The sequence below is a fragment of the Pseudophryne corroboree genome, chromosome 2 (assembly GCF_028390025.1).
Source record: "Pseudophryne corroboree isolate aPseCor3 chromosome 2, aPseCor3.hap2, whole genome shotgun sequence".
Lineage (NCBI taxonomy): Eukaryota > Metazoa > Chordata > Amphibia > Anura > Myobatrachidae > Pseudophryne > Pseudophryne corroboree.
The window spans coordinates 51280766-51303706 of record NC_086445.1 but is presented as its reverse complement, the minus strand read 5'-3'; the positions used below and the strand labels follow the sequence as shown (position 1 = coordinate 51303706).

Here is a 22941-nt window from a genome sequence, read left to right as displayed (position 1 = left end):
GCAGGACGGGCAGGAAGAGTGTTGGCCTTGGGAGGGGGCAGGCCTAGGACGGGCAGGAAGACGGTTGGCCGTGGGAGGGGGCAGGCATAGGACGGGCATGAAGAGGGTTGGCCGTGGGAGGGGGCAGGCCTAGGACAGGCAGGAAGAGGGTTGGCCGTGGGAGGGGGCAGGCCTAGGACAGGCAGGAAGAGGGTTGGCCGTGGGAGGGGGCAGGCCTAGGACAGGCAGGAAGAGGGTTGGCCGTGGGAGGGGGCAGGCCTAGGAAGGGCAGGAAGAGGGTTGGCCGTGGGAGGGGGCAGGCCTGGGACGGGCAGGAAGAGGGTTGGCCGTGGGAGGGGGCATGCCTGGGACGGGCAGGAAGAGGGTTGGCCGTGGGAGGGGCAGGAAGAGGGTTGGCCGTGGGAGGGGCAGGAAGAGGGTTGGCCGTGGGACGGGCAGGAAGAGGGTTGGCCGTGGGAGGGGGCAGGCCTGGGACGGGCATGAAGAGGGTGGCCGTGGGTGGGGGCAGGCGTGGGACGGGCAGGAAGAGGGTTGGCCGTGGGAGGGGGCAGGCGTGGGACTGGCATGAAGAGGGTTGGCCGTGGGTGGGGGCAGGCGTGGGACGGGCAGGAAGAGGGTTGGCCGTGGGACGGGCAGGAAGAGGGCTGGCCGTGGGATGGGCAGGAAGAGGGTTTGCCGTTGGAGGGGGCAGGAAGAGCGTTGGCCGTGGGAGGGGACAGGCGTAAGATGAGATCTAAATTGCTGTTTAAGAATATATATAGCTTCCCAGCATTTGTGGGCTACATTCAAAATCAGCCAGTATTAACTCTGCATGCAAAAATGTTATGTATTTGCGCCCCTTGCATTGCAGCATGGTTTGTCCAGGTACACGGTCACTTGCTCTGTAATTTCTAAATCCGAATCTGCCCCCAAGGCCGCTATATCCACGGCTGTTCTTTAAAAAACGCTTCCACTCTCAAACATTAAAGTATTAATCCCAAATGTACATCTTTGTCATACAACATGATGCTATTCATTATGGTGATAGCTGTAATTATGCTTTTGGCCATTGGTTTGAGGCTTACCTGGTGAAACGTGTGTTACCAGTATATGATGCTGCTTGTTCAAGAAAGTGATGCACTTATTTCTTTACTGCTGATCTTCTAGAAAATAATGGAAAAGAAGCAAAGATGAAAGCAGAGGGAGAAGAGGAGAGTAGCGATGATGATGATGATGACGAGGAGCCAATCACAGAAATTCGCTTTGTTCCTGAAGATAAATCAGATTGTACGTGCAAATGGTAACCAGATGGGATGTTCTAGTTTACGCGGACACTGGCCATTTTACCGCCGGCCCGCGGCCGCTGCCCTCGCATCTAAGACTTTCTTAGACTCTGAGTATTTACAGAATTTAGGAAATTACAATCTTAAACCCCAGTGAGGGTGGGAAATGGGATATTCTGTTAATCCCCTTTTTCTATATCTTGGATATCAGTGTATAGAAATATTCTGTTTATGAAATCATTAAAATGAGTGTACACAGTTTGTATTATTTTAATTCATCGCCCTTGATCATCTTAATGGTTAGGGCTGTTCTTAGGCTGCCGTGTGTTTTGTGGCGAGACATATTGATGTGACAATACAGGATTATATGGAAGTATAAATGTGTTTCATTTCAGTAGGAGAGATGTTCACTGCGATGTGCGAGTGTCAGGCCCTGCACCCCGACATTGAGGACGAGGACTCAGACGACGACTTTGAAGGAGAGGAGTATGACGTGGAGGCACACGGTGGGTTACGTTTCCGCCTCGCGGTCTGTCGTCTCTGCCCTACTCTTTCCTATCATGTACGGATTTGTGTCGGGGTCCTTCCCTACATCAAACTGCACAAAATCTATCCGGATGGCTGAATAAGAAACAGAGGAACTGTTGTAAATACTGTACGTCTCTCCCAGAAGCAGCCGCCATGTTTAGTTCTAACGTAAACCAATGTCGCCAAGTCCTCCCTGTAACTTGCATACTGGAGCCAATAGCACTAGGAAAGCATGCTAGAAAACAAAGAATGAAAAGTAAATAGCCAAATGCGCGTTTATGGCTGAAATCTGTTTATTCCGCAAATTCAGATGGTTGGTAATGGCGTAATCTACTTGCAGTGTTTTTGCTTGCTGTAACATCATACCTGTCCGATAAATGGTAGTAAAACTGCTGTCACTTGCCCCTTTAAAGCTCACGTTTGCCCCCTCAGCTGTAGTTTCTCTGTAAATGTGGTTTTAGTCTTCTGTCACCAAAAACCAAGCATTTATCTTGTAGAATGGCTACCAACGTTTTTACTCTGTTGGGAGATCTTCCTCAATGACTAGCGTGAGTTATGTCGCAAACCTTTTCTTTTTGTGTGTGTGTGTTTTTGTACATTTTATTTTACATTGGGGCTGATCGTACCGGGTGTGGTTCATCAAATCGACAGTGTTTAGGTCGACCACTATAGGTCGACAGTCACTAGGTCGACAGGGTTTCTAGGTCGACATGTGCTAGGTCTAAAGGTCGACATGAGGATTTTTTTATTTTTTTTGGTGTTGTTATCTCCGTAGAGTGACCGGGATCCCAAATTAGTGCACCGCGTCCCCTCGCATGGCTCGCTTCGCTCGTCATGCTTCGGGCATGGTGCCTTCGCTTCGCTCGGCACACTTTACCGTTCCAATCGTAGTCCACGTGTATCGTTAAGTATGAAAAAATTCAAAAAAAGAAGAAAAATGTGAAAAACTCATGTCAACCTTTAGACCTGTCGACCTAGAAACCCTGTCGACCTTCCATCCATGTCGACCTATAGTGGTCGACCTAAACATTGTCGACCTAGACACTGTCTATCTTCAGACCGTATCCCGATCGAACCAGTTATTGCATTGTTGCACCACTTTTACACACTTCTTGTTTTCGTTTTATATTGCTCTGGACGTTTCCCATGTGCAGTCCTTTGTAGTGACTAGGGTTTCTCTGCTATGTAATGATTGTCCTTTGTGATACATGCTCCCCTGGCTGCAGTATTGTGTCTCCCAGGACACGTAGCCTCCAGATGTCGTGCACCTTATCCTGTTTGCAGAATTGGCTTACTGACACCGTGGGATGATCCCGGCGGATTTGTGCCACATTATTCTCCGATATCCTCACAACTGCTGTCTGTTTCTAGGTTCATGTTCTGTTCTGGGCTGCTATTAGGATGAATACTTGTGAGCAGCTCTGGTTAATCTCTTTTAGTGTTCTATATCTTGCACACCGTAAACGAGGCTCGGCTAACGACGCTACATACTGGTAACACTAATCCCCCAGCAGTGCGTTTTCATCAGTAAGGCTTGGAATTGTTTTCCTGCAGTAAATATGTATTTAAAAAAAACACAAAAAAAACACAAAAAACAGAAACAAACGTAAATTCTCCCAGAAAGGGGTTTCTCGTATGTGGATCTGTTACACTTCTCTGTGCCGTTGCACATGGATGGATGTGGTTTGTACTTGTCAGACACTGTAACTAATAGAAGCATTTACACCACTTCTTCCAGAACGAGGGCAAGGAGACGTCCCCAGCTTCTACACGTATGAGGAGGGCTTATCACGGCTCACCTCCGAAGGGCAGGCGACTCTGGAGAGGTTAGAGGGCATGTTAGCCAACTCTATTACTAACCAGCACACTATGGCCGGAGTGCGGACTGAAGACTCCGCTCTGGAATATGAAGGTAATTATCCATCTTCTGATGTGACAAAACAACATGGGACTGTTATTACAATAAAGATAATTAATTTTTTATTTTTTTTAAAATAAAGGTCATAAATTCTCTGCTGCCCCCTGCTGGCAATAAATGGGTATTCTAGCATTTGACATTAGTCCTTTTACAGACATCCCCCAGGGCCTAGATGGGAGACCCTCTATCCTTAGGGATGGTATACATGGAGCGATGTTCAGCTCATTTTCTAAGCAGTCTGACTAGATTGCTTAGAACATCGCTCTGTGTGTAGGGATGCCGGCACCCCGATGCGCGGTCCCGCGCGTCGCTGTCGCTAGATTGGCCTGTTCAGCAGATTTGCCAATTCACCGCTGGGTGAAATGAGCGGCCCCCTGTTCGTGCCCCCCCTCGCTCAGCGCACCGCGCTGTGCTGAGCAGGGGAAGAGATGTCTGCTATATTAGTAATTCATCTACAGTTGCAAGTAGAATATATCTTCCCTGTAAACTGGCACCCATCACCTAAATACAATGGATGTGACAATGTTCTGTATTTGGTCTTCATGACACGGCAGCCTATGAACAAACTCTATACTGTCAAAGTGGATGGCTTGGAGGTTACAAAGTCCTGTTGTAATCTGCCACCTACAGACACAGTTGTACAGTAACTCTGTCCAATGTGTGTTTTAGATGGCATGGATGTGGAAGCTGTACCCGCTGTGTCCGGGCAGTTTGAGGATGCAGATGTTGATCACTGATGTCTGATCGAAACCAGTAAGTGTGGCTGAGGATTCTTTCTTCTCGGTTAAAGGGTAGATGTCTTTATATGGCTCTACATATATAAGTGGCATCCAATACAATTTCAAATTTTATAAATAAAATCCTGCATAATATTGTAAAGATGGGTGTTTGAGGTGTACTGCATAACCTAATTATTAATCTTCGTATAGTACCTACATAATATGCTGCACATTACAAACAATGTTTGGGGCCTAATTCAGACATGATCGCTCGCTAGGGGTTGCACTGCTGCGATCAGATAGTCGCTGCCCATAGGGGAGGGTATTTTTGCTTTGCAAGTGTGCGATCGCATGTGTAGCCGAGCGGTACAAAAAAGTTTTGTGCAGTTTCTGAGTAGCCCAGGATTGACTCAGCCGCTGCGATCACTTTAGCCTGTCCGGGGCCGGAATTGACGTCAGACAGCCGCCCTGCAAACTCCTGGACACGCCTATGTTTTTCCAAACACTCCCAGAAAACGGTCAGTTGACACCCACAAACGCCTTCTTCCTGTCAATCTCCTTGCAATCGGCTGTGTGAATGGATTCTTTGTACAATCCATCGCCCAGCACCGATCCGCTTTGTACCCGTATGGCGCGCCTAAGTATTACGGTGCATGTGCAGTTCTGACCTGAAAGCAGCGAAAAAACCTAGCGTGCGATCAGGTCTGAATGACCCCCTTAGTCTTTCACATCAGTCCCTGTCTCATTAGCGCTTATGATCCATGTTCCCTGCCACCCGCTGACACTTGGCACTGCGTTTTGTAGCCTTTATTCTCCAGTGTTTCACACATTGAATGCTACTGGAATTCTAACAAACATTGCTCTACTAACACTGCATTAAGATTTGCATTTAAAACATCCATAAAAAGCAGAGCAGGAATAAAGGTTAACATCTAAAGCTACATTTTGATTCTATGTGTTAATTGCTGAGCAGAGAAATAAACAAACTGCTTATAATTGTTATCTGCTTCCTAGAAAGGTTGTTTTATATATTACTGGTGTGTAGAGCAGATAAAGCAAAAAGCTTCATCATGAAGCAGCTATATAAAGCAGTTGTTACAAATTATTATATAACTGGGATCTGGTTGTTGCTAAAGGATTTCAAACGGGGCATCAATTTAGGTGCTATATAATAGTATTTACTACCTAAGTAGGGACAGACTATATTCAATGCTTTGTATGAAAACTCCAAGAGGCGCATGTTTATAGGCTCTGTGTGTATATGTATGTGTGTATATATCTGTCTATCTCTAATTTATTTTCTCTGACGTCCTAAGTGGATGCTGGGACTCCGTAAGGACCATGGGGAATAGCGGCTCCGCAGGAGACAGGGCACAAAAGTAAAGCTTTAGGATCAGGTGGTGTGCACTGGCTCCTCCCCCTATGACCCTCCTCCAAGCCTCAGTTAGATTTTTGTGCCCGAACGAGAAGGGTGCAGGCTAGGTGGTTCTCCTGAGCTGCTTAGAAGTAAAGTTTAAATAGGTTTTTTATTTTCAGTGAGACCTGCTGGCAACAGGCTCACTGCATCGAGGGACTAAGGGGAGAAGAAGCGAACTCACCTGCGTGCAGAGTGGATTGGGCTTCTTGGCTACTGGACATTAGCTCCAGAGGGACGATCACAGGTACAGCCTGGATGGGTCCCGGAGCCGCGCCGCCGGCCCCCTTACAGATGCTGAAGAGTGAAGAGGTCCAGAAATCGGCGGCAGAAGACGTTCCTGTCTTCATTAAGGTAGCGCACAGCACTGCAGCTGTGCACCATTGCTCTCAGCACACTTCACACTGCGGTCACTGAGGGTGCAGGGCGCTGGGGGGGGGCGCCCTGGGCAGCAATGTAAATACCTCCTATGGCAAAAAATACATCACATATAGCTCCTGGGCTATATGGATGTATTTAACCCCTGCCAGTTTTCAAGATAAAAGCGGGAGAAGAGCCCGCCGAGAAGGAGGCGGGGCCTATCTCCTCAGCACACGGCGCCATTTTCCCACACAGCTCCGCTGGTAGGAAGGCTCCCAGACTCTCCCCTGCACTGCACTACAGAAACAGGGTACAACAGAGAGGGGGGGCACTTATTTGGCTAAAAATATATATAAGCAGCTATAAGGGATAGACACTTATTATAAGGTTGTCCCTATACAGTTTATAGCGCTTTGGTGTGTGCTGGCAAACTCTCCCTCTGTCTCCCCAAAGGGCTAGTGGGGTCCTGTCCTCTATCGGAGCATTCCCTGTGTGTGTGTGCTGTGTGTCGGTACGTTTGTGTCGACATGTATGAGGAGAAAAATGATGTGGAGACGGATCAGATTGTCTGTAATAGTGATGTCACCCCTTAGGGGGTCGACACCTGAGTGGATGTACTGTTGAAAATTACGTGACAGTGTCAGCTCTGTATAAAGACAGTGGTTGACATGAGACAGCCGGCTACTCAGCTTGTGCCTGTCCAAACGTCTCATAGGCCGTCAGGGGCTCTAAAGCGCCCGTTACCTCAGATGGCAGATACAGACGCCGATACGGATACTGACTCCTGTGTCGACGGTGAAGAGACAACCGTGATTTCCAATAGGGCCACACGTTACATGATTGAGGCAAGGAAAAATGTTTACACATTTCTGATAATATGAGTACCACCAAAAAGGGGTATTATGTTTGGTGAGGAAAAACTACCTGTAGTTTTCCTGAATCTGAGAAATAAAATGAGGTGTGTGATGATGCGTGGGTTTCCCCCCGATAACAATTGATAATTTCTAAAAAGTTATTGGCAGTATACCTTTTCCCGCCAGAGGTTAGGGTGCGTTGGGAAACACCCCCTAGGGGGGATAAGGCGCTCACACGCTTGTAAGAACAAGGGCTCTACCCTCTCCTGAGATGGCCGCCCTTAAGGATCCTGCTGATAGAAAGCAGGAGGGTATCCTAAAATGTATTTACACACATACTGGTGTTATACTGCGACCAGCAATCGCCTCAGCCTGGATGTGCAGTGCTGGGTTGGCGTGGTCGGATTCCCTGACTGGAAATATTGATATCCTAGATAAGGACAGTATATTATTGCCTATAGAGCATTTAAAATATATGCGAGATGCACAGCGGAATATTGCCGACTGGCATCAAGTATAAGTGCGTTGTCCAATTCTACCAGTAAAGTGGTCAGGTGAGGCGGATTCCAAACGGCATTTGGAAGCAGGGGCGGATCCAGAAGAAAATGATAGGGGGGGCACCATGGAAGGGGACGTACATTTGCGTGCGTCTTCGGTGCATGTGAGGTGGCGCTTCTTATACAATGCCCACAGTTGTAGCGCTCATTATGCAATGTCCACTGTACTGGTAGTGCCCCTTATATAGACCCCATAGTAGTGGCGCCCCTTATGCAATGCCCGTATTGCCCCCAGTAGTAATGTTGCCTGTAGTAATGCCCGCAGTCATATAGTGAGTGTTGCCAATTAAAATGCGACGTGATACACAGACATATGCCCCCAATAGTGCAGTGCCAAATCCACAATTGCCCCCACAGTGCCAGATCCACAAATGCCCCCACAGTGCCAGATCCACAAATGCCCCCACAGTGCCAGATCCACAAATGCCCCCACAGTGCCAGATCCACAAATGCCCCCACAGCGCCAGGTACAAAAATGCCCCTACAGTGCCAGATCCAAAATTGCCCCTACAGTGCCACATCCAAAAATGCCCCCACAGTGTCAGGTATACAAATGCCCCCACAGTGCCTGGTAAACAATTGCCCTCACAGTGCCAGGTAAACAATTACCCTCACAGTGCCAGGTATACAAATGCCCCCACAGCAGGTATACAAATGCCCCCACAGCAGTTCTGCAGCTGCTTACCGCTGCTGCTGCTTCTCTGCCCGGCTGGCTCTGAGGGTGTCAGGAGGAGAGTGCGGCTATGTCTGGCGGCGTGTAGGACTTCAAACTAGCCGCCAGTTCGTGAGCCAATCAGAGCTCGCGGACCGGCGGCTCCTGATTGGCTGCCGGTCCGTGAGCTCTGATTGGCTCACGAACCGGCGGCTGGTTTGAAGTCCGCAACACGCCGCCAGATAGCCGCGCTCTCCTCCTGACAGCTGAGACACGCTGCCGCCGGACTGAGCGGCAGCGTGTCTCAGTGACACAAGCGGGGAGGGGACGGATGGGGCCACAAATGACAGGGGGGGCACGGGCCCGAGTGCCCCCCCCCTGGATCCGCCACTGTTTGGAAGTATTGCCTTAAAAAAGGAATTTGGGGTCGGTCTTTCAGACCTGGTGGCCACGGCAACAGCTGGGATATTCACGTTTGTACCCCAGGTCGCCTCTCAGAATAAGACGCAGTATTATCAGGCGCAGTCCTTTGTTGGCAAGCGGACAAAAGGTTCCTCTTTTCTGCTCGTGACAGAGGGAGAGGAAAAAGGCTACAGAGATGAGCCAGTTCCCAGGAACAGAAACCCTTTTCCGCCTCTGCCAAGTCCTCAGTATGATGCTAGGGCTTTACAAGCTCAGGCACGGTGGGGGCCCGTTCTCAATGAATTTCAGTGCGCAGTGGGCTCACTCGCAAGTAGACCCCTGGATCCTTCAGGTAATATTTCAGGGGTACAAATTGGAATTCGAGACGTCTCCCCCTCGCCGTTTCCAAAAGTCGGTTTTACCGACGTCTCCCTCTGACAGGGAGGCAGTTTTGGAAGCCATTCACAAGCTGTATTCCCAGCAGGTGATAATCAAGGTACCCCTCCTGCAAAAGGAAACGGGGTATTATTCCACACTATTGTGGTACCGAAGCCAGACGGCTCGGTGAGACCGATTCTAAATCTAAAATCTTTGAATACAGAGGTTCAAATTCAAGATTGAGTCACTCAGAGCAGTGATTGCGAACCTGGAAGAAGGGGACTACATGATGTCTCGGGACATCAAGGATGCTTACCTTCATGTCAAAAAATTTACCCTTCTCACCAAGGGTACCTCAGGTTATGGTACAGAACTGTCACTATCAGTTCAGACGCTGCCGTAGGGATGGTCCACGGCACCCCGGGTCTTTACTAAAGTAAGGACCGAAATGATGATATTCCTTCGAAGGAAGGGAATTTTAGTTATTCTTTACTTGGACGATTCCCTGATAAGGGTAAGATCCAGGGAACAGTTGGGGTCAGTGTAGCACTATCTCAGGTAGTGTTGCGGCAGCACGATTGGATTCTCAATATTCCAAAATCGCAGCTGGTTCCGACGACTTGTCTTCTGTTCCTAGGGATGATCCTGGACACAGTCCAGAAAGAAGGTGTTTCTCCCGGAGGAGAAAGCCAGGGAGTTATCCGAGCTAGTCAGGAACCTCCTAAAACCGAGCCAAGTCTCAGTGCATCAATGCACAAGGGTTCTGTGTAAAAATGGTGGCTTCCTACGAAGCAATCCCATTTGGCAGATTCCACGCAAGGACTTTCCAGTGGGACCTACTGGAAAAATGGTCCGGGTCGCATCTTCAGATGCATCAGCGGATAACCCTGTCACCAAGGATAGGGGTATCCCTCCTGTGGTGGTTGCAGAGTGCTCATCTTCTAGAGCAGTGATTTTCAACCTTTTTTTACTCGCGGCACACCGAACAATATTTTAAAATTCCCAAGGCACACCATCAGTTCCCCACAGAAAAAAAACAAAAAACACACATTGGCCCTCACAGTAAAAAAAAATTTACACATACATTGGTCTACATAGAAAAAACAATCACATTGCTCCCCACATAAATCATGTTGCTCCCCACATAAATCATGTTGCTCCCTACATAAATCCTATTGCTCCCCACATAAATCAATCACACTGCTCCCCACATTAATTATTCACATTGTTCCCCCCATAAATCCATGTAAGTCCTTATTCTCCTCACATAAATCCTATTGTTCCCCACAGGAGAAATAAAATAACACATACTGTATTAGCCCCTACCGGTCAGCTGTCCTCCTCCCTGTCCCTCAGTGGCGAGGCTTGTTCATAGTGGAGTGCTGCGAATACTGAGCAGCGGGCAGTCGGGCAGGTGTGGATGTGGGTGGGCAAGGAAAGCTGTGTATGCATGCGGGAACTGGAAGATGTGTGTGCAGGTGTGTGAGCTGGCTGGGTGGTGAGACATGGTGGCATGATATCACACCGCCACGTCTTCAAGGCATAGGTCACAGCCAGAGCACGAATGATCCTCTAAGAAGAGCCTGGGAAAACCGTTCACTCTGAAGGCGCAGGAAGCTGCTCTGGCTCCGTGGCACACCTTGCAACTGGTCGTGGCACACTAGTGTGCCACGGCACACTGGTTGAAAAAGCCTGTTCTAGAGGGCCGCAGATTCGGCATTCAGGACTGGGTCCTGGTGACCACGGATGCCAGCCTGCGAGGCTGGGGAGCAGTCACACAGGGAAGGAATTTCCAGAGCTTATGGTCAAGCCTGGAGACATCACTTCACATAAATATCCTGAAGCTAAGGGCCATTTACAATGCTCTAAGCCTAGCAAGACCTCTGCTTCAAGGTCACCCGGAGTTGATCCAGTCGGACAACATTACGGCAGTCACCCACGTAAACAGACAGGGTGCCACAAGAAGCAGGAGGGCAATGACAGAAGCTGCAAGGATTCTTCGCTGGGCGGAAAACCATGTGATAGCACTGTCAGCAGTATTCATTCCGGGAGTGGACAACTGGGAAGCAGATTTCCTCAGCACGACCTCCACCCGGGAGAGTGGGAACTTCACCCAGAAGTCCTCCACATGATTATAAACCGTTGGGAAAAACTCGACAGGTATTGCGCCAGGTCAAGGGACCCTCAGTCAATGGCTGTAAAGGCTCTGGTAACACCGTGGGTGTACCAATCAGTGTATGGGTTCCCTCCTCTGCCTCTCATACCCAAGGTACTGAGATTGATAAGATGGAGAGGAGTAAGCACTATATTCGTGGCTCCGGATTGGCCAATAAGGACTTGGTAACCGGAACTTCAAGAGATGCTCACGGAGGATCCGTAGCCTCTACCTCTAAGAAGGGACCTGCTCCAGCAAGGACCCTGTCTGTTCCAAGACTTACCGCGGCTGCGTTTGACGGCATGGCGGTTGAACGCCGGATCCTGAAGGAAAAAGGCATTCCGGATGAAGTCATCCCTATCCTGATCAAAGCCAGGAAGGATGTAACCGCAAAACATTATCACCGCATTTGGCGAAAATATGTTGCGTGGTGCGAGGCCAGTAAGGCCCGACGGAGGAAATTCGACGATTCCTACATTTCCTGCAAACAGGAGTGTCTATGGGCCTGAAATTGGGGTCCATTAAGGTTCAAATTTCGGCTCTGTCAATTTTCTTCCAAAAAGAACTAGCTTCAGTCCCTGAAGTTCAGACGTTTGTAAAAGGGGTACTGCATATACAGTCTCCTTTGGTGCCTTCAGTGGCACCTTGGGATCTCAATGTAGTTTTTGGGTCCCAAAAGTCACATTGGTTTGACCCACTTAAATCTATGGAGTTAAAATATCTCACAGGAAAAGTGGTCATGCTGTTGGCTCTGGCCTGGGCCAGGCGCGTGTCAGAATTGGCGGCTTTATCCTGTAAAAGCCCTTATCTGATTTTCCATTCGGACAGGGCGGAATTGAGGACTCGTCCTCAGTTTCTCCCTAAGGTGGTTTCAGCGTCCACCTGAGCAAACCTATTGTGGTGCCTGCGGCTACTAGGGACTTGGAGGACTCCAAGTTGCTAGACGTTGTCAAGGCCGGAAAATATGTTTCCAGGACGGCTGGAGTCAGAAAATCTGACTCGCTGTTCATCCTGTATGCACCCAACAAGCTGGGTGCTCCTGCTTCTAAGCAGACGATTGCTCGTTGGATTTGTAGTACAATTCAGCTTGCACACTCTGTGGCAGGCCTGCCACAGCCAAAATCTGTTAAAGCCCATTCCACAAGGAAAGTGGGCTCATCTTGGGCGGCTGCCCGAGGGGTCTCGGCTTTACAACTTTGCCGAGCAGCTACTTGGTCAGGGGCAAACACGTTTGCTAAATTCTACAAATTTGATACCCTGGCTGAGGAGGACCTGGAGTTCTCTCATTCGGTGCTGCAGAGTCATCCGCACTCTCCCGCCCGTTTGGGAGCTTTGGTATAATCCCCATGGTCCTTACGGAGTCCCAGCATCCACTTAGGACGTCAGAGAAAATAAGAATTTACTTACCCATAATTCTATTTCTCGTAGTCCGTAGTGGATGCTGGGCGCCCATCCCAAGTGCGGATTGTCTGCAATACTTGTATATAGTTATTGTTACAATAACATCGGGTTGTTTATTGTTGTGAGCCATCTTTCAGAGGCTCCTACGTTTTTATCATACTGTTAACTCCGTTCAGATCACAAGTTGTATGGTGTGATTGGTGTGGCTGGTATGAGTCTTACCCGGGATTCAAAATCCTTCCTTATTATGTACGCTCGTCCGGGCACAGTATCCTAACTGAGGCTTGGAGGAGGGTCATAGGGGGAGGAGCCAGTGCACACCACCTGATCCTAAAGCTTTACTTTTGTGCCCTGTCTCCTGCGGAGCCGCTATTCCCCATGGTCCTTACGGAGTCCCAGCATCCACTACGGACTACGAGAAATAGAATTATCGGTAAGTAAATTCTTATTTTTATTTCTCTGACGTCCTAGTGGATGCTGGGAACTCCGTAAGGACCATGGGGAATAGCGGGCTCCGAAGGAGGCTGGGCACTCTAGAAAGATTTCAGACTACCTGGTGTGCACTGGCTCCTCCCACTATGACCCTCCTCCAAGCCTCAGTTAGAATTCGTGCCCGGCCGAGGTTGGATGCACACTAGGGGCTCTCCTGAGCTCTTAGAAAGAATAGACTTAGGTTTTTTATTTTCAGTGAGACCTGCTGGCAACAGGCTCACTGCAGCGAGGGACTAAGGGGAGAAGAAGCGAACTCGCCTGCTTGCAGCCGGATTGGGCTTCTTAGGCTACTGGACACCATTAGCTCCAGAGGGATCGACCGCAGGCCCAGTCCTTGGTGTTCGGTCCCGGAGCCGCGCCGCCGTCCCCCTTACAGAGCCAGAAGCAAGAAGATGGTCCGGAAAATCGGCGGCATGAAGACTCTGTCTTCACCAAGGTAGCGCACAGCACTGCAGCTGTGCGCCATTGCTCCTCTCACACTTCACACTCCGGTCACTGAGGGTGCAGGGCGCTGGGGGGGGGGCGCCCTGAGGCAGCAATAATAACACCTTGGCTGGCTAAAATACCTCAATATATAGCCCCAGAGGCTATATATGAGGTAAATACCCCTGCCAGAATTCCATAAAAAGCGGGAGAATAGGCCACGAAAAAGGGGCGGAGCCTATCTCCTCAGCACACTAGCGCCATTTTTCCCTCACAGCTCGGCTGGAAGGAAGCTCCCTGGCTCTTCCCTGCAATATACAGTAACAGTAAGAGGGAAAAGAGAGGGGGGGCATTAAATTTGGCAGTATATATACATATATTATATGAAAAGCAGCTATTAGGGACATAACTCAGTTAGTCCCTGTATATATATTTATAGCGCTCTGGTGTGTGCTGGCATACTCTCACTCTGTCCCCCCAATGGGCTTTTTGTGGGTCCTGTCCTCTGTTGAGCATTCCCTGTGTGTGTGGGGTGTGTCGGTACGTCTGTGTCGACATGTTTGATGAGGATAATGAGGTGGAGGCGGAGCAGATGCATTTTGAAGGGACGTCACCCCCTGCGGGGCAGACACCCGAGTGGATGAACTTATGGAAAGAAATGAGTGCACGTATAGATTCTTTACATAAGAAATTTGACGACATGCCAAATGTGGGACAGCCGGGATCTCAGCTCGTGCCTGTCCAGGTGCCTCAGGGGTCGTCAGGGGCTCTAAAACGCCCGCTACCTCAGTTTGCAGACCCGGATGTCGACACGGATACTGATAAGTGTCGACGACGATGAGTCAAACCTAATGCCTGTCAGGGCCATTCACTGCATGATTGAGGCAATGAAAGAGGTGTTAAACATTTCTGATTTACATCCAGGTACCACAAAAAAGGGTATTATGTTTGGGGAGAAAAAACTACCCGTAGTTTCTCTAACGTCCTAAGTGGATGCTGGGGACTCCGTAAGGACCATGGGGAATAGCGGCTCCGCAGGAGACTGGGCACATCTAAAGAAAGCTTTAGGACTATCTGGTGTGCACTGGCTCCTCCCCCTATGACCCTCCTCCAAGCCTCAGTTAGATTCTGTGCCCGAACGAGAAGGGTGCACACTAGGGGCTCTCCTGAGCTTCTTAGTGAAAGTTTTAGGATTAGGTTTTTTATTTTCAGTGAGACCTGCTGGCAACAGGCTCACTGCATCGAGGGACTAAGGGGAGAAGAAGCGAACTCACCTGCGTGCAGAGTGGATTGGGCTTCTTAGGCTACTGGACATTAGCTCCAGAGGGACGATCACAGGCCCAGCTTGGATGGGTCCCAGAGCCGCGCCGCCGGCCCCCTTACAGAGCCAGAAGGCAGAAGAGGTCCGGAAAATCGGCGGCAGAAGACGTCCTGTCTTCAACAAGGTAGCGCACAGCACTGCAGCTGTGCGCCATTGCTCTCGGCACACTTCACACTTCGGTCACTGAGGGTGCAGGGCGCTGGGGGGGGCGCCCTGAGACGCAATAAAAACATCTTGGATAGCAAAAAAATGCATCACATATAGCTCCTGGGCTATATGGATGCATTTAACCCCTGCCAGAATCCATAAAAAAGCAGGAGAAAAGTCCGCGAAAAAGGGGCGGAGCCTATCTCCGCACACTGGCGCCATTTTCCCTCACAGCTCCGTTGGAGGGAAGCTCCCTGTCTCTCCCCTGCAGTCACTACACTACAGAAAGGGTTAAAAAAAGAGAGGGGGGCACTAATTAGGCGCAGTATTAACTATACAGCAGCTATAAGGGGAAAAACACTTATATAAGGTTATCCCTGTGTGTGTGTGTGTGTGTGTGTGTGTGTGTGTGTGTGTGTGTGTGTGTGTATATATATATATATATATATATATATATATATATATATATAGCGCTCTGGTGTGTGCTGGCAAACTCTCCCTCTGTCTCCCCAAAGGGCTAGTGGGGTCCTGTCCTCTATCAGAGCATTCCCTGTGTGTGTGCTGTATGTCGGTACTTTTGTGTCGACATGTATGAGAAAAATGATGTGGAGACGGAGCAGATTGCCTGTAATAGTGATGTCACCCCCTAGGGGGTCGACACCTGAGTGGATGAACTGTTGGAAGGAATTACGTGACAGTGTCAGCTCTGTATAAAAGACAGTGGTTGACATGAGACAGCCGGCTACTCAGCTTGTGCCTGTCCAGACGTCTCATAGGCCGTCAGGGGCTCTAAAGCGCCCGTTACCTCAGATGGCAGATATAGACGCCGACACGGATACTGACTCCAGTGTCGACGGTGAAGAGACGAATGTGACTTCCAGTAGGGCCACACGTTACATGATTGAGGCAATGAAAAATGTTTTACACATTTCTGATAATACGAGTACCACCAAAAAAGGGTATTATGTTCGGTGAGGAAAAACTACCTGTAGTTTTCCTGAATCTGAGAAATTAAATGAGGTGTGTGATGATGCGTGGGTTTCCCCCGATAACAACGGATAATTTCTAAAATGTTATTGGCATTATATCCTTTCCCGCCAGAGGTTAGGGTGCGTTGGGAAACACCCCCTAGGGGGGATAAAGCGCTCACACGCTTGTAAGGGCTCTACCTTCGCCTGAGATGGCCGCCCTTAAGGATCCTGCTGATAGAAAGCAGGAGGGTATCCTAAAAGGTATTAACACACATACTGGTGTTATACTGCGACCAGCAATCGCCTCAGCCTGGATGTGCAGTGCTGGGTTGGCGTGGTCGGATTCCCTGACTGAAAATATTGATACCCTAGATAGGGACAGTATATTTTTGCCTATAGAGCATATAAAAGATGCATTTTTATATATGCGTGATGCACAGCGGAATATTTGCCGACTGGCATCAAGTCTAAGCGCGTTGTCCATTTCTACCAGTAGAGGGTTATGGACACGTCAGTGGTCAGGTGATGCGTATTCCAAACGGCATTTGGAAGTATTGCTTTATTAAGGGAGGAGTTATTTGGGGTCGGTCTTTCAGACCTGGTGGCCACGGCAACAGCTGGGAATTCCACGTTTGTACCCCAGGTCGCCTCTCAACATGAGAAGACGCCGTATTATCAGGCGCAGTCTTTTCGTGGACAAGCGGGCAAAAGGTTCCTCATTTCTGCCCCGTGACAGAGGGAGAGGAAAAAGGCTGCAGAAATCAGCCAGTTCCCAGGAACAGAAACCCTCTCCCGCCTCTGCCAAGCCCTCAGTATACGCTGGGGCTTTACAAGCAGAATCAGGCACGGTGGGGGGCCCGTCTCAATGAATTTCAGCGCGCAGTGGGCTCACTCGCAAGTAGACCCCTGGATCCTTCAGGTGATATCTCAGGGGTACAAATTAGAATTCGAGACGTCTCCCCCTCGCCGTTTCCTAAAGTCGGCTTTACCGATGTCTCCTTCTGACAGGGAGACAGTTTTGGAAGCCATTCACAAGCTGTATTCCCAGCAGGTGATAATCAAGATACCCCTCCTGCAACAGGGAACGGGGTATTATTCCACACTGTTGTGGTACCGAAGCCGGACGGCTCGGTGAGACCGATTCTAAATCTAAAATCTTTGAACACTTACATACAGAGGTTCAAATTCAAGATTGAGTCACTCAGAGCAGTGATTGCGAACCTGGAAGAAGGGGACTACATGATGTCTCGGGACATCAAGGATGCTTACCTTCATGTCAAAATTTACCCTTCTCACCAAGGGTACCTCAGGTTTATGGTACAGAACTGTCACTATCAGTTCAGACGCTGCCGTATGGATGGTACACGGCACCCCGGGTCTTTACCAAGGTAATGGCCGAAATGATGATACTCCTTCGAAGGAAGTGAATTTTAGTTATCCCTTCCTTGGACAATTCCCTGATAAGGGTAAGATCCAGGGAACAGTTGGAGGTCGGTGTAGCACTATCTCAGGTAGTGTTGCGGCAGCACGATTGGATTCTCAATATTCCAAAATCGCACGTGGTTCCGACGACGTGTCTTCTGTTCCTAGGGATGATCCTGGACACAGTCCAGAAAAAGGTGTTTCTCCCGGAGGAGAAAGCCAGGGAGTTATCCGAGCTAGTCAGGAACCTCCTAAAACCGAGCCAAGTCTCAGTGCATCAATGCACAAGGGTTCTGGGTAAAATGGTGGCTTCCTACGAAGCAATCCCATTCGGCAGATTCCACGCAAGAACTTTCCAGTGGGACCTGCTGGACAAATGGTCCGGATCGCATCTTCAGATGCATCAGTGGATAACCCTGTCACCAAGGACAAGGGTGTCCCTCCTGTGGTGGTTGCAGAGTGCTCATCTTCTAGAGGGCCGCAGATTAGGCATTCAGGACTGGGTCCTGGTGACCACGGATGCCAGCCTGCGAGGCTGGGGAGCAGTCACACAGGGAAGGAATATCCAGGGCTTATGGTCAAGCCTGGAGACATCACTTCACATAAATATCCTGAAGCTAAGGGACATTTACAATGCTCTAAGCTTAGCAAGACCTCTGCTTCAAGGTCAGCCGGTGTTGATCCAGTCGGACAACATCACGGCAGTCACCCACGTACACAGACAGGGTGGCACAAGAAGCAGGAGGGCAATGGCAGAAGCTGCAAGGATTCTTCGCTGGGCGGAAAATCATGTGATAGCACTGTCAGCAGTATTCATTCCGGGAGTGGACAACTGGGAAGCAGACTTCCTCAGCACGACCTCCACCCGGGAGAGTGGGGACTTCACCCAGAAGTCTTCCACATGATTAAAAACTCGACAGGTATTGCGCCAGGTCCAGGGACCCTCAGGCAATAAGCTGTAGACGCTCTGGTAACACCGTGGGTGTACCAGTCAGTGTATGTGTTCCCTCCTCTGCCTCTCATACCCAAGGTACTGAGATTGATAAGATGGAGAGGAGTAAGCACTATATTCGTGGCTCCGGATTGGCCAAGAAGGACTTGGTAACCGGAACTTCAAGAGATGCTCACGGAGGATCCGTGGCCTCTACCTCTAAGAAGGGACCTGCTCCAGCAAGGACCCTGTCTGTTCCAAGACTTACCGCGGCTGCGTTTGACGGCATGGCGGTTGAACGCCGGATCCTGAAGGAAAAAAGGCATTCCGGATGAAGTCATCCCTATCCTGATCAAAGCCAGGAAGGATGTAACCGCAAAAACATTATCACCGCAATTGGCGTAAATATGTTGCGTGGTGCGAGGCCAGTAAGGCCCAACGGAGGAAATTCAACTGGGTCGATTCCTACATTTCCTGCAAACAGGAGTGTCTATGGGCCTGAAATTGGGGTCCATTAAGGTTCAAATTTCGGCCCTGTCAATTTTCTTCCAAAAAGAACTAGCTTCAGTCCCTGAAGTTCAGACGTTGTAAAAGGGGTACTGCATATACAGCCTCCTTTTGTGCCTCCAGTGGCACTTTGGGATCTCAATGTAGTTTTGGGTTCCAAAAGTCACATTGGTTTGAACCACTTAAATCTGTGGAGTTAAAATATCTCACATGGAAAGTGGTCATGCTGTTGGCCCTGGCCTGGGCCAGGCGCGTGTCAGAATTGGCGGCTTTATCCTGAAAAAGCCCTTATCTGATTTTCCATTCGGACAGGGCGGAATTGAGGACTCGTCCTCAGTTTCTCCCCAAGGTGGTTTCAGCGTCTCCCCTGAACCAACCTATTGGTGGTGCCTGCGGCTACTAGGGACTTGGAGGCCTCCAAGTTGCTAGACGTTGTCAGTGCCTTGAAAATATGTTTCCAGGACGGCTGGAGTCAGGAAATCTGACTCGCTGTTTATCCTGTGTGCACCCAACAAGCTGGGTGCTCCTGCTTCTAAGCAGACTATTGCTCATTGGACTTGTAGTACAATTCAGCTTGCACATTCTGTGGCAGGCCTGCCACAGCCAAAAATCTGTAAATGCCCACTCCACAAGGAAGGTGGGCTCATCTTGGGCGGCTGCCCGAGGGGTCTCGGCTTTACAACTTTGCCGAGCAGCTACTTGGTCAGGAGCAAATACGTTTGTAAAATTCTACAAAATTGATATCCTGGCTGAGGAGGACCTGGAGTTCTCTCATTTGGTGCTGCAGAGTCATCCGCACTCTCCCGCCCGTTTGGGAGCTTTGGTATAATCCCCATGGTCCTTACGGAGTCCCCAGCATCCACTTAGGACGTTAGAGAAAATAAGAATTTACTTACCGATAATTCTATTTCTCATAGTCCGTAGTGGATGCTGGGCGCCCATCCCAAGTGCGGATTGTCTGCAATACTTGTACATAGTTATTGTTACAAAAATCGGGTTATTATTGTTGTGAGCCATCTTTCAGAGGCTCCTCTGTTATCATGCTGTTAACTGGGTTCAGATCACAGGTTATACGGTGTGATTGGTGTGGTTGGTATGAGTCTTACCCGGGATTCAAAATCCTTCCTTATTGTGTACGCTCGTCCGGGCACAGTATCCTGAGGCTTGGAGGAGGGTCATAGGGGGAGGAGCCAGTGCACACCAGATAGTCCTAAAGCTTTCTTTAGATGTGCCCAGTCTCCTGCGGAGCCGCTATTCCCCATGGTCCTTACGGAGTCCCCAGCATCCACTACGGACTATGAGAAATAGAATTATCGGTAAGTAAATTCTTATTTTTTCCCCCATCAGATGAACTAAATGAAGTGTGTGAAGAAGCGTGGCTTTTCCCTGATAAAAAATTTGTAATTCCTAAGAAGGTACTAATGGCGTTCCCTTTCCCGCCAGAGGATAGGTCACGTTGGGAAACACCACCTAGGGTGGATAAAGCGCTCACACGTTTGTCAAAAAATGTGGCACTACCCTCTCAGGATACGGCCACCCTTAAGGAGCCTGCTGATAGAAAGAGGGAGGCAATCCTGAAGTCTGTATACACACACTCAGGCATTATACTTAGACCAGCTATTGCGTCAGCTTGGATGTGCAGCGCTGCCGCTGCATGGTCAGAAAAACTGTCAGAAAATATTCTATTCTGCTAACGATTGACCATATAAAAGATTCAGTCTTATATATGAGAGATGCACAGAGGGAAATTTGTCGGCTGGCATCTAAAGTAAGTGCATTGTCTATCTCTGCTAGGAGATGCTTATGGACTCGTCAGTGGACGGGAGATGCAGATTCCAAGAGGCACATGGAAGTTTTGCCTTATAAAGGGGAGGAATTATTTGGGGATGGTCTCTCCGACCTAGTTTCCACAGCAACGTCTGGGAAGTCAGCATTTTTACCCCATGTTCCCTCACAGCCTAAGAAGGCGCCATTTTATCAGGTTCAGTCCTTTCGGGCGTGGAAAAGGAGGGTCTTTTCTGTCTAGAGGCAGAGGTAGGGGAAAAAGGCTGCAACAGACAGCAGGTTCCCAGGAACAAAAGTCCTCCCCCGCTTCCTCTTCCAAGTCCGCCGCATGACGGTGGGGCTCCACAGGTGGAGCCAGGTACGGTGGGGGCCCGCCTCAGAAATTTCAGCGATCAGTGGGCTCGCTCACAGGTGGATCCCTGGATCCTTCAAGTAGTATCTCAGGGATACATGCTGGAATTCGAGGCGGCTCCACCCCACCGGTTCCTAAAATCTGCCTTGCCGATTGCTCCCTCAGACAGGGAGGCGGTGCTAGCGGCAATTCACAAGCTGTATTCCCAGCAGGTGATAATCAAGGTACCCCTACTTCAACAAGGCCGGGGGTTACTATTCCACACTATTTGTGGTACCGAAGCCTGACGGTTCGGTGAGACCCATTTTAAATTTGAAATCCTTGAACATGTACATAAAAAAATTCAAGTTCAAGATGGAATCGCTCAGGGCGGTTATTGCAAGCCTGGACGAGGGGGATTACATGGTTTCCCTGGACATCAAGGATGCTTACCTGCATGTCCCCATTTACCATCCTCACCAGGAGTACCTCAGATTTGTGGTACAGGATTGCCATTACCAATTCCAGACGCTGCCGTTTGATCTCTTCACGGCACCAAGGGTATTTACCAAGGTTATGGCGGAAATGATGATACTCCTTCGAAGAAAGGGAGTTTTAATTATCCCGTACTTGGACGATCTCCTAATAAAGGCGAGGTCCAAAGAACAGTTGTTGGTGGGAGTAGCACTATCTCAGGAAGTGCTGAACCAGCACGGCTGGATTCTGAATATCCCAAAGTCACAGCTGGTCCCGACGACACGTCTACTGTTCCTGGGGATGATTCTGGACACAGTCCAGAAAAAAGTGTTTCTCCCGGAGGAGAAAGCCAGGGAGTTGTCTTCTCTAGTCAGAGACCTCCTGAAACCAAAACAGGTATCGGTGCATCACTGCACGCGGGTCTTGGGAAAGATGGTAGCTTCTTACGAAGCAATTCCATTCGGCAGGTTCCATGCCAGAATCTTTCAGTGGGACCTGTTGGACAAGTGGTCCGGATCGCATCTTCAGATGCATCGCTTGATAACCCTGTCTGCAAGAACCAGGGTGTCTCTTCTGTGGTGGCTGCAGAGTGCTCATCTTCTGGAGGGTCGCAGATTCGGCATTCAGGACTGGGTCCTGGTGACCACGGATGCCAGCCTGCGAGGCTGGGGGGCAGTCACAAAGGGAAGAAACTTCCAAGGACTATGGACAAGTCAGGAGACTTCCCTTCACATAAATATTCTGGAACTAAGGGCCATCTACAATGCCCTAAGTCAAGCAAAATCCCTGCTCCTACACCAGCCGGTGCTGATCCAGTCAGACAACATCACGGCAGTCGCCCATGTGAATCGACAGGGCGGCACAAGAAGCAGGATGGCAATGACAGAAGCCACAAGAATTCTCCGATGGGCGGAAAATCATGTACTAGCACTGTCAGCAGTGTTCATTCCGGGAGTGGACAACTGGGAAGCAGACTTCCTCAGCAGACACGACCTCCACCCGGGAGAGTGGGGACTTCATCCAGAAGTCTTCCAAATGATTGTACATCAGTGGGGTCGTCCACAGGTGGACATGATGGCGTCCCGCCTAAACAAAAAAACTAGAGAGGTATTGCGCCAGGTCAAGAGACCCTCAAGCGATAGCTGTGGACACTCTGGTGACACCGTGGGTGTACCAGTCAGTTTATGTGTTCCCTCCGCTGCCTCTCATACCAAAGGTATTGAGAATAATAAAAAAGCGAGGAGTAAACACAATTCTCGTGGTTCCGGATTGGCCAAGAAGAACATGGTACCCGGAACTTCAAGAGATGATCTCTGAGGACCCGTGGCCTCTGCCGCTAAGACAAGACCTGCTACAGCAGGGGCCCTGTCTGTTCCAAGACTTACCGCGGCTGCGTTTGACGGCATGGCGGTTGAACGCCGGATCCTGAAAGAAAAGGGCATTCCGGAGGAAGTCATTCCTACGCTTATTAAAGCCAGGAAAGAGGTTACAGCAAATCATTATCACCGCATATGGCGGAAATATGTTGCATGGT

General features: G+C 49.5%; 1 protein-coding gene across 3 annotated transcripts in view; it reads left to right on the top strand.

Annotated features, from left to right (window-relative positions):
- The window catches only part of CLNS1A (chloride nucleotide-sensitive channel 1A), a 38788-nt gene that overhangs the window by 5498 nt on the left and 10349 nt on the right, over window positions 1-22941 (top strand). For 2 of the 3 annotated variants that reach the window (XM_063951286.1, XM_063951285.1), the window contains exons 3-6: window positions 1147-1266; window positions 1658-1768; window positions 3529-3702; window positions 4378-4461. In XM_063951286.1, the coding sequence (XP_063807356.1) occupies window positions 1147-1266; window positions 1658-1768; window positions 3529-3702; window positions 4378-4445 (473 nt within the window). In that variant the 3' untranslated portion in view covers window positions 4446-4461. The remainder of the gene's footprint in view (window positions 1-1146; window positions 1267-1657; window positions 1769-3528; window positions 3703-4377; window positions 4462-22941) is intronic. The other variant, XM_063951287.1, reaches the window with a different exon arrangement.